The 23302-nt window shown below is 43.5% G+C and overlaps 2 protein-coding genes across 2 annotated transcripts in view; one reads left to right on the plus strand and one right to left on the minus strand.

Moving 5' to 3' along the window:
* LOC311246140 (adenylate cyclase type 3-like) overlaps positions 1-23302 on the minus strand; it is a 114594-nt gene that overhangs the window by 19181 nt on the left and 72111 nt on the right.
* LOC311245883 (adenylate cyclase type 3-like) overlaps positions 11-23302 on the plus strand; it is a gene marked incomplete at both ends in the record, with an annotated part of 29188 nt that continues 5896 nt past the window's right edge. Inside the window, 5 exons of the mRNA XM_084335910.1 lie at positions 11-73; positions 483-629; positions 11760-11902; positions 14385-14546; positions 15571-15658. Coding sequence (XP_084192036.1) covers positions 11-73; positions 483-629; positions 11760-11902; positions 14385-14546; positions 15571-15658 — 603 coding nt within the window. The remainder of the gene's footprint in view (positions 74-482; positions 630-11759; positions 11903-14384; positions 14547-15570; positions 15659-23302) is intronic.

The following is a 23302-nucleotide window of genomic DNA, read 5'->3' on the forward strand; positions in this document are numbered from 1 at the left end:
CGGGTCCAGAATGGGAGGAGGCCAGGGTGAGTTAGAGGGGGGAGGGGGGATGGTATCAGGTGAGAGGGACGAAGTAAGGAAAGGGGTGGGGGGGGTGAGTTGGGGGGAGGAAGAGGGGGGGAAAGTGGGTTGGATAGACACAAGGCGAATGGGGGAGGGTTGGAACGTGACCGGGGACCGTTAGGGGAGACACAAGGTGAATGGGGGAGGACGTCATTATCCTACAGTGCCATGTCAAAGAAAAGGGAAACCGTGTCTATGACTTATTTGTATTTATAATATATATATTTTTATTATATATTATCTACTGTATATTATAATTATAATATTAATTATAATTATAATATACATTATATTATATATTATCTACTATATATATATATACATATATAGTTGATATTTCATCAACTTCGATTAAATATATCAATATATTCGGTGGGAGACCACTCCTTGTCACTTCCTGTGTCCTCCTCTCCCATTAGAAGCTGTCTGTGACCTCGTCCAATGGGAACTCCCCGCTGTTGATCAACACCACCGAGTGCAACGGGAGTGTCCACACGGCCTGCACCACCGGGAGTGTCCACACGGCCTGCACCACGCCAGAGGACCCTGAGGAGCTGGACACCAGGGTACCTTAGTCAGGACCACTATCATCACCAAGAACCTTAACCCTTTCACTGCCACACGACAGCCGGTTAACCCTTTCACTGTGACAATACAGAAGGTTAACCCTTTACTATCACACAACCGACGGCGATGCTCCATCGTTAGCATCATTAGCTCCGCGGATGCGGAGCTAACGATGCTAATGATGGAGCATCGCCGTCGGTTGTGTGATAGTAAAGGGTCAACCTTCTGTCGTGTGGCAGTGAAAGGGTTCAGATCACTAAGAATTAGGGCTGGGACTTTATTGCATTAATTTCAATTAATTAACTGCAAAATAATTAAAAGTTAAAAGAATTGATGCATTTAATCACATGAGTGTATTGTGTAAGAATGTTACCTTTCAAAGGAGACCAGACTCATGCATGTGGTATAAGTATAAAGTATAATAAATCGCTTAAATAAATAACTTTTTTTCTTAGTCTGGTTTGTTCATAAAAAAATAAGAGAAATTGAGATCAATCAAGAGTTTTTTTCTCCCCAATGGTCAACTGTTCTGGAATGTACTTGGAAAGTACTGCGTTTAATTTTTACCTCAAAAGAGCTTGAGTTTACAAAAGGTCCTTTGCGCTATATATATATTATTCCAAAAATTGCTGCACTTTGTTAAAAATTGCATTGATCTGTTGGTGTGTGTAGTAGCTAATACAGGATGTTTCTTCTTAAAAGTATGTATAATGTAGGGATGTTCGATATTGGCTTTTTTACCGATATATGCGATATACAGATATTGTCCAACTCTTAATTTCCGATACCGATATCAACCGATACCGATATATGCAGGGTCCCCCCCCCCCCCCCCCCCAAAAAACACAGCATTATGCATACTTTTCACAATAAATAAAATAAGAATTTGTTCTTACTTGCTTGCCTGGGTAAATAGAGGTTAAATAAATGAAAAAGAATTTAAAGAAATAGTAGCGTATACGGGCGAGAAACGGCAAGTTTTTTTGTGAAATGCATTAGACAGGATTACTCTAAAACTATACTCATATTCACCACGGTATAAAACGGTAATGTATGGATGAAAAAAATATTTCTTTTTCACAAATTGAACGATAGATACTCGATGTCAAATGAACAATATTATTATATCCATAGCTATAATATATAATATAGTTTTAGCCCTGCAAACACTGCCACGTATTCGTATACTTTAAAGCGCTGGCCTTTCAACAGTAACAGTAAACAGCGCCCTCTGGCGCTGAATGAGTTAACAGGCACCCAGAAAAGTGGCCATTTATTTACTTGAACTTGAGAACTGCATATTCTTTTTTGCAAAGCTTATCTTTTTACTTTATACTTATAGCACATGCATGAGCCTGGTCTCTTTTGAAAGATAACATTCTGAAGTTACTAATGCAAAAAAGGAACATAGCTTTTAGTGCTAATGAAATAGAGTAACAGAGGTCTGAACTTGAGTTGAACTTGAACTTGTGTACTAAAATTTTTCTGTAGTGGTTGCAATATCCAAAAAAAATTAAAAGTATAAGCTGGAAAACACCGCGGATCTAAACACAGCAGATCCATAGCCTGAAGTATTATGTAGTACAGGTCAAAATTGTATAGAAAATGGGTCTTTGGGAGAGATCCAGGTAAACCGTGTTAAAAAAAAAAGCTCTCCAGAATTCCATTTCCTCGTCCACGACCATTCATTCGAAATGTGATTTACTTCTGGTTTTTGCTCGTCAACTTTCACCTAGATCCCATATGCGCACCCCCCCTCCCACATGGGGTATCATTGGAAAGCTACACTCATTGGCTACACTGCTGACCAATCATTTTCGCCATCAGCGGATGATTGGCAGTTCTGGAGTGCCGGGAGTCCAGGGTGGACTCCTGACGCTTGCGCCTCCTGACGCTTGCGCATAAAAAGTCGCTCGCCTGACATATCGTCATATAACTCGAGAACCGAGGCACTGATTTGTTCGAGTGTGGTGGCATTCGAATGGCAACAAAAAGATATATTTTTTTTTAAACTTTGGCCATTTCCCTGGCTCTTTTATACGTTTATCGCATTTATACTTGGTCAAGTTCGACCGACAGAAGCAGGCTGAAAGGGTTCAGATGGGGGGGAAGACACTCTGGGAAAGGCACGGCTGCAGTCCGGGATTCGAACTCGCTCAGCCCCAGATCCGTGACGAGCACGGTTGTCCACGGCGCTGAAATAGCACTCGCGGTACGTGGTGAGCTACTGGAGCTCCCCAACAACAAAAAGATCTTTAATTCGTTAATTTTTATGTTTGGCGAAAAATGCAGCCCGAGACGCTCGCAAAGTGCCGTGACTTTGTGCGTTCCGCCCACGGGCACGTCGGCCCGAATACGGGCATGTTAGCCCTTTCTCTGCCACGCTTATATCCATCCTTATACCGTCCTCTGCCAGCTCTATTTGTCTATGGAGATGTTCCCCTTCTTTGCAGGGCTATAACTTTTTTAATTGTATTGCTAAATTGACATTACTATGGCCCATTCAACGTCAAGTATCTATCATTTAGGATGTAGCAACGTTCTACTTTTTCATTCACATATTCATACTAAAATACGGTCTAAAGTATAAATATGTTTTTATCGTTTTTTGCAGCATTCTGCAGAACGTGAGTTATATAGCCCTAAATACATATATTAGATCATCAAATGTAGTTTGATACCGATTGACGTCAGATAAAAAATTTCAATTGTACAAGGTCCTACACGTCATGCCTCATCATCTGCTGGTGACCGGAGGGGGGGGGGGGGGGGGTTTATAAGTCCGTGGCCGACGTTAAATAATTTATTTAGTATGGGTGATATGTTGATCGGAGCAGTGTGTATGTTTAATAATAATCAAACACGCTGAAACTCACCGCAGCTTCCTCGTAGCGTTGGGCGATCAGCGTGGAGCAGAAATATCTCTATTATGGGATGTTGATATATGCGATCCATTTCCAGATTGTATAATAATATATACGTCCAAATCATGTTGTTTATCGAGTTATTGGCAACGGATTGCTATCCAGTGTATCAAGCTGGAGTCCCGCTAGCGATAGCGAGTGGCCGGACGAAATATGGGTGAGCACCACTTCCGGCGCGTCACTTCCGGTTTTGGCGATTCGCCGATTGGCCACCAGATGGCGGTCTTGAACCGTTGGAGAGTTGAGAGGAGATCAACAGCAAGTCTCAAGTCTCCATGGGTGAAATATGATTGCCATGACAGATTTTTGAAATATTGATCTCAAAGACGCTGTTAGACGTCATTGGCAGATTACGCATGGCGAGGAATGACGTGTAAAGTCGTCCTTGGCGATTAAAGGGTTAAGAGGTTGTGGGATATTTGTGGATATCCTGATGAAGAATGTCTCAGTCAACCGAGGCTTGGATAATAACAAGGTTTATTAACCAAACAGATAGATACATAGAGAGAATGGCTGAGGCTCTCGCCCCAGGTGATCAGCTGAAATTACCCAGGTAAAAAGCCTTGATTGTGGTCGGGAAGAGCCCTTTATAGTTCAACAAAGGGGGTGTGTGGTCCCATTTGATAGGTCAGATGGGGGGGGAGGGGGTACAGGTTTGGGGGACACAGGGGAGGGGGGTGTCTTATTCCACAGAGAGGGGGGGGGGGCACAGGTAAAGGGAACACAGGGAGGGGGATATATTTACATGAGGACATAATTATACCACAATACTCACTTTTCTTTCTTATAATGTGGGTGAGATTAATGTATAATATACCAGGATTGTTTGGAACAGGTAAAAGTGGGGATAATAGTTTAAAATAGAATTATTTACATACATGATTAATAGAATTATTTACATACATGATTCATGACATGATCGACTAGACTGCGGTCTGTGTTATTTTGATATCAGCGATGTGGGAATAGATATCACCCTTTTCTTTTATTAATCGCTTAAAATACCTATATCAATGAGTGGTCCTCATCTCTGATATCAAACAACAATTAACATAATCATTAGAAGCTATCGCTGTGCAAATATCTTGGCATACCTTCAGTCGTTCATGTCCGTTGTGCATACAGGCATCGTAATAAACCAATTAAATACATGCACTGTCTGTGTGGTCAGAATGCACAGGGTGAAAAAACAAAATTGTGTTCATAATTATTAGGAATCGGATTTACACATAAGGCTAATGTGTACAAAAACATTTTAACAACCGTTAACCTGGTGGTTAATAAAACTAACATGATTGATTATGGGAAACTGTTCAAAAATATATATATATTTTTTTGCACGTTTTATGATGATTCTTGATGAAATTACTTAGGATCCAGTTGTATTTACCCTGAGTTTGAGTGTCACGTTCATCTGTGATTGCCTCAGTTTTGTTGGTCTTTACTTAGAATCAGGCATAGAATAAAACAACTGATTCTTTCTTGTCTGACAATACAATTTTGTAACCTAAGTAATTCTAATGTGATGTAATGTGATCATGTGGTCACTTCTTCCTTCAGCAATACATTTTAGCTCATTATTACTAACCATTGTTAATGCTTTCTCATTGATTTCTTTTCATCACATCCCTAGTTCATCGTTTTGCAGATACATACAATTGTGTGAAAAGTTTCCTGCTTGTGAAGGTATTAATCTGAATGATGTTGCGTCGTTGTTGACAAGGTGTTCTCTGTCGGTCGTGTGGCAGGGCCAAACAGTAACACATAAAAATTAAATAAATATATACAATAGACATTACCTTAGTGGCTAATGTGTCAAAATAAAATTGAAAACCGTTAACCTAGTGGTTAATATAAAAGGTGATTATGATAATCGTTATGCATTGTTCTGTGGTCAAAACAAACTTGGTGTCTTGGAACAATCCAACTGGTTCTGCCCTGTTTAACAATACCATTTTGTAATGTGACTCTGTGATCATTTCTCATTGTCATTATAAAATTGGTTAATGCAATCTTACTGATTGTATTTCATCATATTCCTAGTCAATAATTTTCCAGATACATATGAACTCTGTGAAACAGTTCTTGTTTGTGAATCTGACAGTTGCTGTGAAGTGTTGATCATCTGTTCTCGGTCTGTCGTGTGGCAGGGCCAATACATACATAATAATGTGGACAATGTGTGTTCAGAAGTATCTTGTTCTACAGGTCTCTGATGATGTCTCTTCTTGACGATGCAGTCGGGAACATTCACTGGTCGTCGTTCATTCAGAGGGGGCCTACAGGAGGTCGCCGTCCGCTCCCTGTGTACCTTGTCAAGGGTCACCGGTAGCAGTCAACTATAGTGGTCTTTTCCTGCAGCCTATGTTGTTCTCTACCACCATCACATGTCTGCCACTGTGCTCACGCTTGGCCCCTATCAGGCCTAGAGACATGGTGGTCAGGGCGTTCTTGAACGTGGTGGTTGGTCCCCCCCGTTCCTCGTCATCGCGGTACTAGAGGGGCGAGGGGGCGGCCGTTTTTGAATGTGTTGTGCTGGTTTCGCTGTCCTCTTCTCGTCATTGCGGTACCACTTGATGGAGGGCGAGGGCCCGCCGGTGTAGTGGCTAGTCAGTAGGACGCTCTCTCTCACACGGATGACAATCTTGTCATGGGAATCCACCTTGATGGTCGGGGCTTTGGTTCCCATCTGCAGGTGATGGGTTTGGTCTGCAGTGCCGGGGTGGAGGCCGTCAAAGGTTGATCTCCTCTTCGTCAGTATCTCCTTGGTCAGTCTCCTTCGTGGTCCTCTGCTCCACTTTCTTGGGGATGTCTGTGGGCTGGGTTGGATGGTTCTCCCACGGTAGTTGTCGTCGCCTCTGGTTGTCAATTTTCTTTATGTGTCCTGCTGTGATTAGTTTGTTAATCTCAGCGCGGTACACAGTCTCTTGAGCGGGGTCTCTGGCTAGGTGCCGCTCTGTGTTCAATAGATACCGCTCCGTCGCTTCTTTTGGGGCGTGGAAGGTGGGCATACCCTCTCGCCTCAAGAGTGGAGTTGCGTATCTCATCACTCCATTGACTTTGACTCTCTTTGTCCCTTGCTCGAGGAGTGCTATGGCGTAAATGTCTTCCTTGGAACGAATGTCTTTCTTTTCGTTCTTAAAGGGCATTGTCTCTAGTGTCCATAGCCTCTCGACATGCTGTAGGAGGGTGGTGTCTTCTTCTGTCACTCTGGAGTGGAGGCAGCTAGTGGCTGCTGTTCGGTTAAGAGACTTAGCGAGGGAGCCTTGTAATGTCCATCCTAGGCGGGTCTCGACTGCTGCAGGACAGCCTCTGGGCCCTGTGTGGACCCGGTCTATCGGGACTATGAGGTCTGCATGGTCGGAGCCTATCAGCAGGGTCGGGGTGGCACCGTCGTCTCTCTGGCTGCCCGCTTGCTGCGATAGTGAAGGAGACATTCTCGCCCTTTATCGTCTTTAGATCTCTTCTTATTGTCCGAATCGTCATTGGTTGTGTCCGCAGCTTCGTGGTTCAGGTCGCGCGTCGTCTCACTCGTCCTGTCCTCTCACCAATTCGTGATCTGAGGGTGATAAACACTGCCTTAAAAAACTCCTCACATAAATGATTCAACGCCTTTCTGCTAAAGTGGAAAATCATTTTGGGATTAATTCAATTCATTGTAAATAAAATCACTTAATTGACAATAGGAAATGCAAACCAATTGCATTAGCAGTGATTCCTTACGTCAAGAAGGTCACATTCACTACAATCTTATCATTAGGCTTTAAATAAAATTAGTAAATGAATGGCCAAATCTTGAATCAGATAAAATAGCTATTTTTCTTCATAGTCTGTGATGTCAAATTTTAATTTGATCTTACCTCAGGATGCGTTGGCTGTACCTCAGGATACTTACCTCGCCACGACTTCTCTGGCGTTCTTCACATCTCAGTGTGGCTCATCATAGCATAGCATGGGGAAAAAACATAAAATCTAGGTAGCCAGTTAATTTTGCGCATGAAAAACAATCATTTCTTATCATCTAACCCTAACTAACCTTACTGTCATGCATTTGTCCTAATAAACTAATCTACACTGTAGCACTCAACACTAATAAAACTAACCTACACTGTGGCACTCAACACTTTGATGAACATTGTTACTCAGCTGATAGAGTTGTGCTCTTTGTGATGTCCTGTCATACAGTGTCAGCTAAATGATCAATGTACGTGTATACCTTGTACATTTAGATAATTGTGTTTCAATTTTGGTGGTTGATAATTTGCAGTCATGGAAAGTACTTGGAATTTGCAAGGAGTTAGTGGTTAAGCAGAGAATAGAAGGAGGGGATAGTATGTTTAAGTTGTTTTCATCATTGATCTTTCATCTCAGGCACTTCACTTTGTTTGGTGTTATTCAGACATCATATCTCTAATTTGTGTGCCTTCTTGAAAAGAGAGAGATGAAAACAACTGGTTAGTTATTCTGTTAGTATGGGAGTTAGGTAGATTTTCATAACTGCAAATTTATCACTAGTGTCTAATTCATGTTAATTAAGTGGTTCTCTGTTGCCAATCCACCGTCAGGTGAGTTCATCAAGTCTGTGGTCACGAGTGTAGGCATTTGCATTGCTTTGTCTCTCAAGTGTCCACTCTGAAGAAATTTACATGTGGGTGTTTGAATGCAGATCCGTTCCAAATGGCCAATCGATTGTCTCTCAGTTCAGAGATACTAAGTTGGGTCTCTAGGTGTGGTCATAGTGCAGAGCATTTGCATTGCTTTGTTTCTCTCACACCATACCCTGTGGGTTTCAAGTGCCCATTTTGATGTGTCTGCTATCGTCTCACAGAGAGGGGGGGGGGGGGGCACAGCTCCAAACTGCTTTGTGTTCTAATGTGTCTGCTATCGTCTCACAGAGAGGGGGGGGGGGGGGGGGGGCACAGCTCCAAACTGCTTTGTGTTCTAATGTAGATTAACTCAGTCCCTTTCTGTCTCTTGATTGTCTGTTTGCTTCCTGTAAACACAATTTACATGTGGGGATGCAGAATTGTTCCAAATGGTCAATCGATTATCTCTCAGCTCTGCACTTTCTCTCGGTTGACATGCAAATTGTTGGAGTTTCAACTTTTGTGATACAATGTGTTTACACCCATTCTGCATCTTGACCCAGAGCCAGATCTCTTGGTTGTCTGTAAATACAAACACATGTCATATCGCATATGTACACAAGCATCATATGAATCACACATTTTGAATCATGTTTAAAAATGTCTTACAATGGAAAGGGCTAGTTATCTTTCATTGGTTCTTTAGATAAACACATTAACTCAAGTGAATATAACCTAAACATCTTACTTTTAAACATAATCTATGTTGTTTGTGTTCCAAGTTTTTTTAACATTGAAAGCTTATAAAGTCTAATCTAACGCTGTTTATGTGGATGTATTTCTGAAACAGACATTGTAATTAGCTTTATGTGACTTACAATGTGTAAATTAAAGCAACATAAACACTCAAGTGATCTGAGATAGTTGTAATTTACTGTAACTGGGATGATAGTTGTGTATGTACAGGTACTCCCTTTTCTTGACTCCTTTTGTATCACAAACAGTACTGAATTTGCAATTCTGGTATGTCATAAATGTATAGATGTAGCAGTACTGACTATCTGTATGTCATGTATGTCATACTATGTCCTGATGAATTGAAAATGGGGGACCCTGATGTAAACAAATCTGGTATTGAAAATGGGGGACCCTGATGTAAACAAGACTAAAGTCTCTCTCTGGTCTGCATCCCCTTAACAATTGTGTGTATTGAGCTGTACTGTATTGTACCCATTCTGCAATCTGTTAATAAAGTTTTCAATCAATCAATCAAAGCATCTATATTTATGATTCTCATACTCACCGGGGAAAGCTGCAATGTTCGGTTCGTTTCTCCGGTGGTCTGGGATGGTGCAACCTGCATCTCGTCACTGCAACTCAACATTTTCCAATGGCAGCGCGCACATACATATACAAATAAAACATATACTACACGTGGATTTCACGCACCTACGGCCTTGGGCACATTAAACTTTACGTTCGCCTATGGATAGTTTAATATAAAATCATAGCTTCACGGCGCGCATAGCGTGACGTCATCGCTCCATGCGACGTTCGTGCGTTCTCATTCGCCTCGGAAATAACGCTTTGTAATTCAAACAGTATTTTTCCACGAGCTCTCAATAGCCTGGAATTCCTATACCAGCGTTTTGTTACCGAATGAACGCGCCTGTGCATATGTGAAACGTAAACAAACTGAAACGATAAAACTATACTTCTCCAAATGGTTGTTCCCGTGGGCCGGTTCCGGAAATTACTATCCTAATTTGTTCCCGTGAACTGCACTTCAATGTTATTCTTTGTATAACGGTAACTTGTCTCTTAATGCTCGTCGCGCTATCCGCAGCCGTTCTTGACTCAATAAAGCAACGCGATGGGTCCTATAATACTTGTGCACATACAAACGAGATTTAAACAGACAAACAAACATTAATACATATAAGTTAACGTGTGTGTATGTCTGACTGTATTGGATCGCTTGTTCGTTTAGTCGGCCAGCATCTGCTGCGACAAGGCATTTATCCCTTGATATATCTATACATCGTTATTAAAGTCATAACGACCGAATCCTGAACTTCGAAATTTAATAGCGATATATTAGATTATATATACCTTTTAATCACACTCACGGTCCCTTCGACCTGCGACTCGTTAAATGTACATTCACGTACTCCCGAGCGCGCTGGTCATCTTCCCGCTATCTGTATAATCAATTGGAATTCAATCCAAATACATCGTTTTCAGGAAATGGAAGAGATTGTGGGCTTGAAACAATGAATATTATGACGCTACTCTGGTAATTAATAGGTTCCAATAGAGTAGCGTTTTCCAAGGATATCACATCATAATAAGCTCACGTATCTTCCTTTGTTGCCTATATTTTTAGTCTGCATCAGCTAGACTAGGGGTAGCAAACCAACACCCTTATTTTGTGCCCTAACTTTCGGTTTGGCAACAGCCAAATCCGGGAATAGCACAACAACCCATCCTCTCAGAACATCTGTCCAGATAAGGACCCAGGTACACGCGTTTCCCCGGTACGATTCTCAATACAGATCAGATATATTAATGCACATTATTCTTACTCAGCCATGATCTCAATATTGGACAACATTCTGTAATATTCACCTGGCACAGAGAAAAGCGGGAAGATTTTAATTCCTTCCATACATTTAGTCGACCATCCTATTATACTCACTTTTCTCTGTATAGTTGAATGATACAGCACGCCGGGAGGACGCAAAAAGTCCGTCACAAGTTCGTAGACGCCAATTGTGGGATATTTGTGGATATCCTGATGAAGAATGTCTCAGTCAACCGAGGCTTGGATAATAACAAGGTTTATTAACCAAACAGATAGATACATAGAGAGAATGGCTGAGGCTCTCGCCCCAGGTGATCAGCTGAAATTACCCAGGTAAAAAGCCTTGATTGTGGTCGGGAAGAGCCCTTTATAGTTCAACAAAGGGGGTGTGTGGTCCCATTTGATAGGTCAGATGGGGGGGGAGGGGGTACAGGTTTGGGGGACACAGGGGAGGGGGGTGTCTTATTCCACAGAGAGGGGGGGGGGGCACAGGTAAAGGGAACACAGGGAGGGGGATATATTTACATGAGGACATAATTATACCACAAGGTTAAAGTGCTCATGAAGAGAAAAATTACTTTCATCTTGTTATCTTGTGCTCCTGGATGTTCTGTTTAAAATGTATTTCATATGACATCACTATGCAGTTCAATGAAGTGAACATTAACTGGGTTATTTAACATGATTATTTGGAACAGATACTGAGATATACATATGTGAATGAATGAATGAATGAATGAATGAATGAAAACTTTATTTAACAGATTGCAGAATGGGTACAATACAGTACGGCTCAATACACACAATTGTTAAGGGGATGCAGACCTGAGAAAGACGTTTGTCTTGTTTCCATCAGGGTCCCCCATTTTCAATTCATATAGACATTTATGACATACACAACATGTGACCGATTGAATGAAAATAATAATGATTGTGGCATTGGTAATTTAATTTCGTACATACCGTTCCAGCCATCATCTTTAATGTGAAAGAAGAACTGGGACATTCTTCGTCATGACTTTCTGTTCATTGCAGGTCGTGAATCCATCCTTCCCCAACCCACGGAGGAGGCTCAGACTGAGGGACCTGGCTGAGAGGGTGATCGACGCCCAGGAGAACGAGCAGGAACTCAACAAGCTCCTCAATGAGGCCCTGCTGGAGAGAGAGACTGTACAGGCGTGAGTAGAGAACAGAGAGAGAGAGAGAGAGAGAGAGAGAGTACAGGCGTGAGTAGAGAACAGAGAGAGAGAGAGAGAGAGAGAGAGAGAGAGAGAGTACAGGTGTGAGTAGAGAACAGAGAGAGAGAGAGAGAGACAGGTGTGAGTAGAGAACAGAGAGAGAGAGACAGGCGTGAGTAGAGAACAGAGAGAGAGAGAGAGAGAGAGAGAGAGAGAAAGACAGGCGTGAGTAGAGAACAGAGAGAGAGAGAGAGAGAGAGAGAGAGAGAGAGACAGGTGTGAGTAGAGAACAGAGAGAGAGACGGTACAGGCGTGAGTAGAGAACAGAGAGAGAGAGAGAGAGAGAGAGAGAGAGACAGGCGTGAGTAGAGAACAGAGAGAGAGAGAGAGAGAGAGAGAGAGAGAGAGAGAGACAGGTGTGAGTAGAGAACAGAGAGAGAGACAATACAGGCGTGAGTAGAGGAGCTAACAATATACTCGTTATCACCATACATACCGCTTATATTGAAACACGTTGACATTAGGGCCGTTCTTTCAACCTAAAAGTGCACTTTCTTCAACCTCGAACCTAAATTCCTTAGCAGCCCGTGTTACCAAGTAAACAAATCACAGAACGATAGCCAGTTAGCCAGCCAGGTACCGACCTTAGCTCTTGGAACGATTAGCCACGTTAGTTAGCCAGCAACCAGCCAGGTACCGACGTTAGCTCTCAGAACGATTAGCCACGTTAGTTAGCCAGCAACCAGCCAGGTACCGACGTTAGCTCTCAGAAGGATTAGCCACGTTAGTTAGCCAGCAACCAGCCAGGTACCGACGTTAGCTCTCAGAACGATTAGCCACGTTAGTTAGCCAGCAACCAGCCAGGTACCGACGTTAGCTCTCAGAAGGATTAGCCACGTTAGTTAGCCAGCAACCAGCCAGGTACCGACGTTAGCTCCCGGAACGATTAGCCACGTTAGTTAGCCAGCAACCAGCCAGGTACTGACGTTAGCTCTCAGAAGGATTAGCCACGTTAGTTAGCCAGCAACCAGCCAGGTACTGACGTTAGCTCCCGGAACGATTAGCCACGTTAGTTAGCCACCAACCAGCCAGGTACCGACGTTAGCTCCCGGAGCGATTAGCCACGTTAGTTAGCCAGCAACCAGCCAGGCAGAGATGTTAGCTCTCAGAACGATTAGCCACGTTAGTTAGCCAGCAACCAGCCAGGTACCGACGTTAGCGCTCAGAACGATTAGCCACGTAACCCTCTACTGGCGCGTGCTGTGCACTACAATCAACTCCGTGTCTGTAATAGCAGTATGTGACGTCACGGTATTGAGAATCATACCGGCGGGATCTCTAAATACCCTGGTATACCGTAATACCGTCATACCACCCAAGCCTAGAACAGAGTACAGGTGTGAGTAGAGAACAGAGTACAGGTGTGAGTAGAGAACAGAGTACAGGTGTGAGTAAAGAACAGAGTACAGGTGTGAGTAGAGAACAGAGTAGAGGTGTGAGTAGAGAACAGAGTACAGGTGTGAGTAAAGAACAGAGTAGAGGTGTGAGTAGAGAACAGAGTACAGGTGTGAGTAGAGAACAGAGTACAGGTGTGAGTAGAGAACAGAGTAGAGGTGTGAGTAGAGAACAGAGTACAGGTGTGAGTAGAGAACAGAGTACAGGTGTGAGTAGAGAACAGAGTACAGGTGTGAGTAGAGAACAGAGTACAGGTGTGAGTAGAGAACAGAGTACAGGTGTGAGTAGAGAACAGAGTACAGGTGTGAGTAGAGAACAGAGTACAGGTGTGAGTAGAGAACAGAGTACAGGTGTGAGTAGAGAACAGAGTACAGGTGTGAGTAGAGAACAGAGTACAGGTGTGAGTAGAGAACAGAGTACAGGTGTGAGTAGAGAACAGAGTACAGGTGTGAGTAGAGAACAGAGTACAGGTGTGAGTAAGGCACTTAGTGCTCAGTGACCAACAGCAGCAGACGGTGGTTGTACCGACCAGCTCTGTGGAGTGTGAGGCAGGGTGGCTGGGTAAATGTAGGTTTATTAAAAGTATATAATAATTAGTGCTGTCAGGCGATAAAAAAATGTATCTAATTAATTACAGGATTTAATTACAGTCAAAAAAATTATAATAATAATAATAATTGAATTGCTATTCTCATTTGGTTCATTACAATTTACTCAAGCCTAGTAACAGACACAGTCTTTCTGACACTGGGAGTACATTCCCTGAGATCCATAGATGTCCCTAGAATCAGATACCAAGAACATGCAAATGGACCATTTAAAAAAAAAGTTTGTAAATGTTTATTCAACGTTCTTATGGAATGAATGAGATAAAAAAAAAAAAAAAAAAAAAAAAATGTTTTTAGTTAATTTTTATAACGCCATAATTGGCTGTGTGATTAATTAATCTAATTAACGCGATATACACTGACAGCCCTAATAATAATAATGTGACGATGAGTCTCCGTCCTGTCTCCCTGCCTGCCAGTCTGAAGGGGAGACACTCCCACCGGCTGTCCCTGCGGTTTGTGGACCCTGAGCTGGAGACGCGCTACTCCGTGGAGAAGGAGAAGCAGAGCGGAGCCGCCTTCAGTTGTTCCTGCGTGGTGCTCCTCTTCACCGCCACCATGGAGGCTCTGATAGACCCCGAGTGAGTCACCGCCACACAGCTCAGCACCCGCTCCAGAACCCAGAACCCAGAACCCGCTCCTCTGGCTCCCCAAGTGTGACTTTCAGTTCAGTTCAGTTCAGTTCAGTTCAGAGTTTTTATTTGCCACATGGAATCATACAATCATAGTTTCTTCATTACACAATCATAAATAGTCATTCCATGGACAAAAGGAGCAGGAAGAAGAATAAATGTTATAGTTACCTGCTCCTTATTCCTAAACTAACAAGTATTTACTTAATGGTCGGCGTACAACCTAATTTACACAAATAATCATTTATACCATTATAAAAGAAACACACAATCCACAGTTAAACAAGAAAAAATTTAATAATAATAATAATAATAATAATAATGATAAAGAATAAAGAATAAAAGAAAGAGAAGAAAAAAAAAAGAAAAGATCTATTCAGATTCACTATTCAGATCACATTTGATTTTCATACTGACTAAATATTTATTTTGTATAAATTTTTTTGAATTGATAAACACTATTACATCCCTTAAGCTTGCTATGGAGAGAATTCCACAACTTTACACCAATAACTCAAATCAAAAGTCCAACTGAATTGTGGATTTGGAGGATCATTCGTTACACCTAGGGATGTTCGATATTGGCTTTTTTTTTTTTTACAGATATCCAATATACCGATATTGTCCAACTCTTAATTTTCCGATACCGATATCAACCGATATCAACCGATACCGATATATGCGGGTTTCCCCCCCCCCCCCCAAAAAACTGAATAATTTCAGGTAATTAACATTACATATCTCTTGTCATGGAAGTAACACAACATTATGCATACTTATTTTATTTAAATTTTTTTAACCGATACCGATCATTTCCGATATCACATTTTAATGCCAATATCGGCCGATAATATCGGACATCCCTAGTTACACCCCTCATATTTCTTTCTTTCTGATCTCCCTTCTGTGTGTGTGTGCGTGTGTGCGTGTGTGCGTGTGTGCGTGTGTGTGTGTGTGTGTGTGTGTGTGGCAGGCTGATAGTGAACTACATCACTCTGGCTGTAGGAGAGCTCCTCCTGTTGATTCTGACTGTCTGCTCTCTGGCTGCCATCTTCCCCAGGGTGAGTCCCAACACACACACACACACACACACACACACACACACACACACACACACACACACACACACTGTACAGTACACACTCACACACACTGTACAGTACACACACACACACACACACACACACACACACACACACACACACACACACACAGTCCTGTACACACACACACACACACACACACACACACACACACACACACACACACACACACACACACACACACACACACACACACACAGGCGTGGCTCAGCACATAGATAGATGCAAATCAACAACTGTTGGGCCAATCATCGCGTCATTTGCAATCTTGATGATCAATATTGGCTTGAAACCTGCAGATCGCCGCTTGCGTCTATATTTATTATTATTATTCTTTATTTTGCATATGATAAAAATAAAACAATTGAATGCAGATTATTTTAATATTATAAATATATTTATATATTAAAAATCCCAAATAACGGGTGCTCCAGTAGCACACCATGTTACCGCGCTGCGTCGCGGGACTCCGTGCTGCGTCACGGATCTGGTTGACTCCGAGTTCGATTCCCGGACCCGCCGTCATTTGCCGAATGTCTCCCCCTGCTCTCTCTCCCGTTTCACCCTGCAACTGTCGGTCATGCTTGACCAGGAAAGCGATAAACGCTAAAAAATAAAGTTTAAAAAAAAAAAAAAATCCCAAATATCACCCAGATGGATCTCTCACTATGACAGAGCCATGGGGAGCCATGCTGTTATCCCAGAGTCAACAGGCCTCTGTGTCCACGAGATCCTCTATAGCAAAGCAGTATATTGCTACTCTGGACTTATTAAAGGAGCACTTCACCCAAAACAATGATGATTTATTTTTGCACATACTCTCACACACATCCAAAAACGTGTGTTGTGTTTACAGTTACAGTTATTGAGAGTAAATGAGTTGGCCACCAGTGATGTCATCGGGGACATTGAATCGTTGTGTTGTGTTAATTATTACAGCATCATGGAATGTCATTTAACACTTTGAGCGCCACGCCGTGTTTTCCTTTTTACCCCCTTGAATGCCACGGTCCACTCCCAATGTTAACGTTAATATCGCCTAATCTATGTTTTAAATTATGGCTATGTGTCTAATCTGCCCGTCGCTTATCAAAGAATCATTTTCCAGTCAGTGTTGTCAAGGCAGATTGGTTTTTTATCGCTTCATTTCCGTTTGAGAGCATTTTGAAAAGCACCCGTTTTCAGGTGAAAAACAACATATTCTATGATAATCGCCTTTTACTGGAATATTCCAGAACGTTGATATTTGTCGGCCTATTTATGAATCGTTTTCAAATAAACGCTAGATGATCAATAGCATACGTGCACGCACGCACGTTCGAGCCGCGCGCTGATAATAGCTGCTTTCATTTCCTCATGGATTTTACAGTTAAACAGCTAGAGCACATATCACAAAAAAGCTTATATCTCCTCGAAAACGAGTCTGATTATCCTAACACTGATAACATAGATTCCTTACCTGACACCAGATGGTATCCAAATGGTATATTCCAATTCCTGATCACCATTAGAAAAAATCGATAAGTATATTGATCCAACGTGTGTACAGTATAACCCATGCTCGCCGCGGCTCAGAGGATCCAGAATGAACTCTGGTAACTCCGGCTGCATCAGTGGACTGGAAAATGTGGACTGGAATATTTTTTTCCCCCATCCATTTTCATTGAGTCCATTCCAAAAGGGTGATTTACCATCTGGGAGACGATAGGGGGCGCTTTTTTCACATCTGATCGCCGGCGGCCCCTGGGTAGGCTAGGGTAGGCTCGCGTGATGCAATATGATTTCAGATCGCTAAAAAGAAAAAAAAAGAAAAAAATCAGAGAAAAGCCGTGACGTGGCTTTCAACGTAACTATCGTAAACACGAGATTAGCCGTGAGTGGCGCTCAAAGTGTTAATGGTGCTGTAATAATGAACACAACACAAGGAGTCAATGTCCCCGATGACATCACTGGGGAATAGCACCCATTTCACACACGTTCCTCCTGTGCTTCCAGGACTGTTCAGTCAGTGTTTGTGAACACGCACCACTGTCTCCTAACGCTGTTCAATCTGGGGCTGCTCCATAGACATGGGGCTCTGACTTTATGAGGCCATAAGATATTTGTGTGTGTTACGTGCCCCCGTGGGGAGACGCAACACTAGGCCACAGACAGGATAGGTGAGGATGCAGTGACACAAAACACCATAGACGGGTTGTAAAATAACAATATTTATTTTACACAAAAGTGAGATCAGCAACACAGAGAGCAAAGAGGACCTACCAGTGAGCACCAAATAATATCAAAATAAAACAAAGCCCCCCCCCCCCCCCTTTACAGGCGCGGACGCCCCAAAGTACAGGAGGTGGTGCTCACTCTAAGCTGGTGTCTTTAACAGTGGTTCTCCTACGTGATGCAGGTGTAGACCCCAGGGTATCTTCACTGCCCTCAATGTCCCTGTGTGCGAAACAAAAGATTAATTACAAGAACACAATCACCATAGGCTGGGTGACAAACAAATATACAAATGTTAACAGAAATGTGCAATAAACGAATGACCTAAATACAATACAATAAACCAGAGCTTCAGGTACCAGCTCTACACCAAATACACAACACTGACAATAATTCCTATATGCTAACAAACAATGAACCAGAGCTTTCACCAGCTCTCACACACAATGAGCTCACACAGAGATTTGACCAGCTCTCACACCAACACTAGCTAAGAGCCTCAGCTCTATACCAAAACACATCAAAGAGCTCTCCCACACAGACACAGCATAGTTACCACAACCAAACGAACCAGGGAGCCTACTAACACTGAAACACAAAGGGTATTATGAAGGGAGTGGATGTTGATTGGGTGAACGAGTCTCAGCTGCCGCTGCACCGGGGTGAGTTGCTGATTGACCAGCTGCTGCTGCAACTGGGAACCTGAGAGTGGGATATGTAGACACAAGAGGGAGACAAGACAAAAACAAACAAAACATGCCTATATACACAACAGATTACATACATTACTCCCATATACATATACATAAGGACACAGTCCGTAACACTCCCCCCCATAAAGAGTCAGCCCATGGCTGGCGACAACACAACACCCAAGTACCCCATTTGTTTTTCCCAAAGAACACAGATCATAACACAAAACAAAACATCCACCACTGCCACCAACCAAACAGACCATCACCTTCCGCCTCTTCATACCTCTCTTGGTAGCATTTGACATGATCAGGGGTGCTGTTGACACAAAATGTCCAGGGGTACAGCAGACCCAACACCAACATCAAGATTTAAGACCGTGGTCTGAGAAGGCACCTCACAAAAGAAAACAGAGGGACGGTTCACGGTTAAAATGCACAATGGCAGACTGCTGCCCTTTTCCTCCTCACAAAGTAAAATACATAATACAATGTGAGAAAGACCACACAGCACAGCACAAAATGCAGCGTTACAATACGCTGAGCAGCAGAGAGACCCCCCTCAGAGACAGCACTAGCCCCCCGCAGCCACTTTACAAGCCTGCATACACAAGACAACAAACCCCTCACCTGAGGTTTGTTGAGTCTCTCCCATCAGCTGCTTCCTTAACAGCCTCAAAGGACCGCCTATTGACCGAATTTTATTCACCACTGGACTGACCACCTCTCTGCTTCCAGCTATCCCTGGAGCAGGAGCGGTAAATGAACATGTGCCCAACCTAGCGTCTTCACTCTGGGCAACCACCAGCTTACCACAAGTCCTGGGTAACCGTGGTGCCTCAGAGGCTAGTGTTCCCCGTAGAATTGTCACCTCGTCACTCGTCACAACTACAGGCTGTGGAGCACGGGTGATCGCACACACTGGCACATCTGGGAGAAACGGAGCAAACACATCAGGGCACAAAACATTAGGGTGATCCAAAACACATGGCATAACTCTGCCACCAGCGATGTCATTACCTAACAAAAAGGTGACACCTCCCACTGGTAACGATGGGCGCACGCCCACCTTGAACACCCCCTTTGCCAACCCGCAGGTTAAATGTATCTGATGGAGGGGCACCGACACAAAGCCCATGCCGATCCCCTGCACCAACACACTAGAGCCAGCCGATGACTCATCACAAAATGGTAACATGTCTGCTACGATGAATGACTGTGCTGCCCCAGTATCCCGCAGTACGCGTACTGGACGTTGGTCCAACTCACTGCCACTGAGCGAGACCAACCCGTCCGACATAAACGGATCGTAACCGGGACCTGGGATGTCACACACTGTCTGGACCAAACCAACCGCTTTAGGTCGTCCATCTGTCTGAGACTGCTCCTTGCGTCTCAGAACAACACAGTCACTTATTACATGGCCCACTTGATGACAATAAAAACACTCCCGCTCCTCCTTGTAGCGGGGAGATACTGAGCGGGGCGGACTAGTCTGTCCAACATAGCCACTGCGGCGGATCTGCGGCGGACTAACATGTGACCTAGCTGGAGTGTGAGCAGAGGGGTAAAATGTCCTACTCTCATGTCGGAGAGTACCAAAAGTTTGCCTATGGGTCAGCACAAACTCGTCAGAGAGCACTGCAGCCTGAGCCAACGTACCCACTTTTTGCTCATTCAAATATGTAGCCAAACGGTCAGACAGACTACCTTTAAACTCCTCCAGTAACATTAATTCAGACAGAGAATCAAAATCAGCTACATCACAAGCCCTGCACCACCGATGAAATAGGGATTCTTTCTCCCGAGCAAACTCCACAAAAGTACTGCCAGGTAACTTTCTGTGAGTCCTAAACTTTTGCCTGTACGCCTCTGGCACTAACTCATAGGCTCTAAGCACCGCCGTCTTGATCAAGTCATACGACAAACTATCAGTCAGAGGGAGGGCAGACAGAATTTCCTGGGCTTTTCCCGTTAGCTTACATTGCAGTAAGAGAGCCCAGACCTCTTTAGGCCACTTTAAAGACGTAGCCACCCGCTCAAAAGCATTAAAATAGGAGTCTACCTCCGCCTCACGAAATTGAGGTACTAAAGAAATAAGCCTACTTACATCATAAGCCCCCACAGCCGTGGAAGAGGGTTGAGCAGGACTCCCAGCCTTAGCAGCGTCGAGCTCCAGTTGCTTCAACTTAACCTCCTTCTCAGCATCCACCCGGCGGTTCTCAGTGTCCAGCTGGCGGGTTGAGACCTCAGCCTCCAGCTCCATCTTTCTAATAGCTAACCGATGACTATATTCACTCTCCCTCTCCTCCTTCCTCTCCTCAAATTGCAACCGTGCTAAACTCAATTTAAGATTGTCCTCCTCAGCACTCCCACTAGGGACAGATGCTGCACGCCCGTGCACTGGAGACGTGACACCCGAAAGGGGAGGCTTATCCTCTACCCCGTCTTTAACCGGGTCCACCACCAGAGGATCCTCGCCCTCCTCGTCTGTGACTATAGGGGAAGAAACAAAAGACGCTCCCTCACCGACACCGAGCACCTTGTTCCACACCAATATGCGCACCACCTCTTCTCTCAGGTCAGCCTTTGCCAAACTTTTAGAAAGGGCGACCTGAAAATGCGAGGCGATGGCAAACAAGTCTTCCCTCCTACACTTTTCCAAACGATCAACCGAGGGATCACCCAGGAACACCTCCACCCCAAAAGACGACATCCCTACCCAGACCAGTGCACACACACACCAAAAACACACCTAATAAACTACCACCCAAAATCCAAAACCAAGCAACGTGCCCACCGCACACCAACACCAAATGTCTGTCGCCCAACTACCGAGCCCCCATTTATGTTACATGCCCCCGTGGGGAGACGCAACACTAGGCCACAGACAGGATAGGTGAGGATGCAGTGACACAAAACACCATAGACGGGTTGTAAAATAACAATATTTATTTTACACAAAAGTGAGATCAGCAACACAGAGAGCAAAGAGGACCTACCAGTGAGCACCAAATAATATCAAAATAAAACAAAGCCCCCCCCCCCTTTTACAGGCGCGGACGCCCCAAAGTACAGGAGGTGGTGCTCACTCTAAGCTGGTGTATTTAACAGTGGTTCTCCTACGTGATGCAGATGTAGACCCCAGGGTATCTTCACTGCCCTCAATGTCCCTGTGTGCGAAACAAATGATTAATTACAAGAACACAATCACCATAGGCTGGGTGACAAACAAATATACAAATGTTAACAGAAATGTGCAATAAACGAATGACCTAAATACAATACAATAAACCAGAGCTTCAGGTACCAGCTCTACACCAAATACACAACACTGACAATAATTCCTATATGCTAACAAACAATGAACCAGAGCTTTCACCAGCTCTCACACACAATGAGCTCACACAGAGATTTGACCAGCTCTCACACCAACACTAGCTAAGAGCCTCAGCTCTATACCAAAACACATCAAAGAGCTCTCCCACACAGACACAGCATAGTTACCACAACCAAACGAACCAGGGAGCCTACTAACACTGAAACACAAAGGGTATTATGAAGGGAGTGGATGTTGATTGGGTGAACAAGTCTCAGCTGCCGCTGCACCGGGGTGAGTTGCTGATTGACCAGCTGCTGCTGCAACTGGGAACCTGAGAGTGGGATATGTAGACACAAGAGGGAGACAAGACAAAAACAAACAAAACATGCCTATATACACAACAGATTACATACATTACTCCCATATACATATACATAAGGACACAGTCCGTAACAGTGTGTCATCTAGGGCTGTCTTAAATACTTTGAAGCTTCGAAGCTTCGTTTGATGGGCATGGGATTCGAATATGAAAATAAAATTTGAATATATAAAAAAATAAAAATTGTTTTGTTTTTGTTTTTTTTGTGTGTGCAAAATCAACTCTGCCTCTCTTTGTTAACTACAACAAGCAATGCTGTTTGTTATTTAAGATGAGGTCGGACTCGGCACTGACAGATTTGTGTTCATTGTGCTGCTTTTATAAAGCCTCAAATGACGGTTTACAATATTTCATGAAAGCAAATTGTTTTGTTTGTCTAAGATTTAAAATGGTTTAAACTTTACAGCACTGACAAAGTTGAACAAAGTGCTGTACAAGTCCCACAACATATTAAAAAAAAAAGTACATATTTTTAATTTTTATTTATCTTGAATCTCGGCCCCCGAAGCTTCGAATTCCAAAAAAATAATGTAAGGTCAGCCCTACTCTATAGTCTGTGCAGGTTAGACATTCCTAATAGTTCTTCTGCTGTTAGTTCTCCAGCTGCAGTCCAAATAATACTGACTGAACTGTCCTAGTGGGGGAACAGAGGGTGGCAGTTCCCCCCTGTTCCCTTTTGTCGCTGAGTGAATTGACACTTGCCTATACTAATGAAGACCCAACACACCCACGCTGTGTTATGTAAGATGTGGTGATGAAGCACCGAGCTGCCTCGTTCGCGTCGCCTCAGACGACCAGGTCATGGAAACTCTAATGTATTGACACGTTGCATCATGTATCGACTGGCTCTGTCACTGTTGTTGCAGTGAGTAGCTCATCAGCCCTCTGGCCTTTTAACCCTGTGTACAATAGGAATGAACTCACATGGACTCATAGATGCATGCAAACACACATGCACACACACACGCACGCACACACGCACACACGCACGCACA

Source organism: Notolepis coatsorum (assembly GCF_963971535.1).
Source record: "Notolepis coatsorum genome assembly, chromosome: 19".
NCBI classification, from domain to species: domain Eukaryota; kingdom Metazoa; phylum Chordata; class Actinopteri; order Aulopiformes; family Paralepididae; genus Notolepis; species Notolepis coatsorum.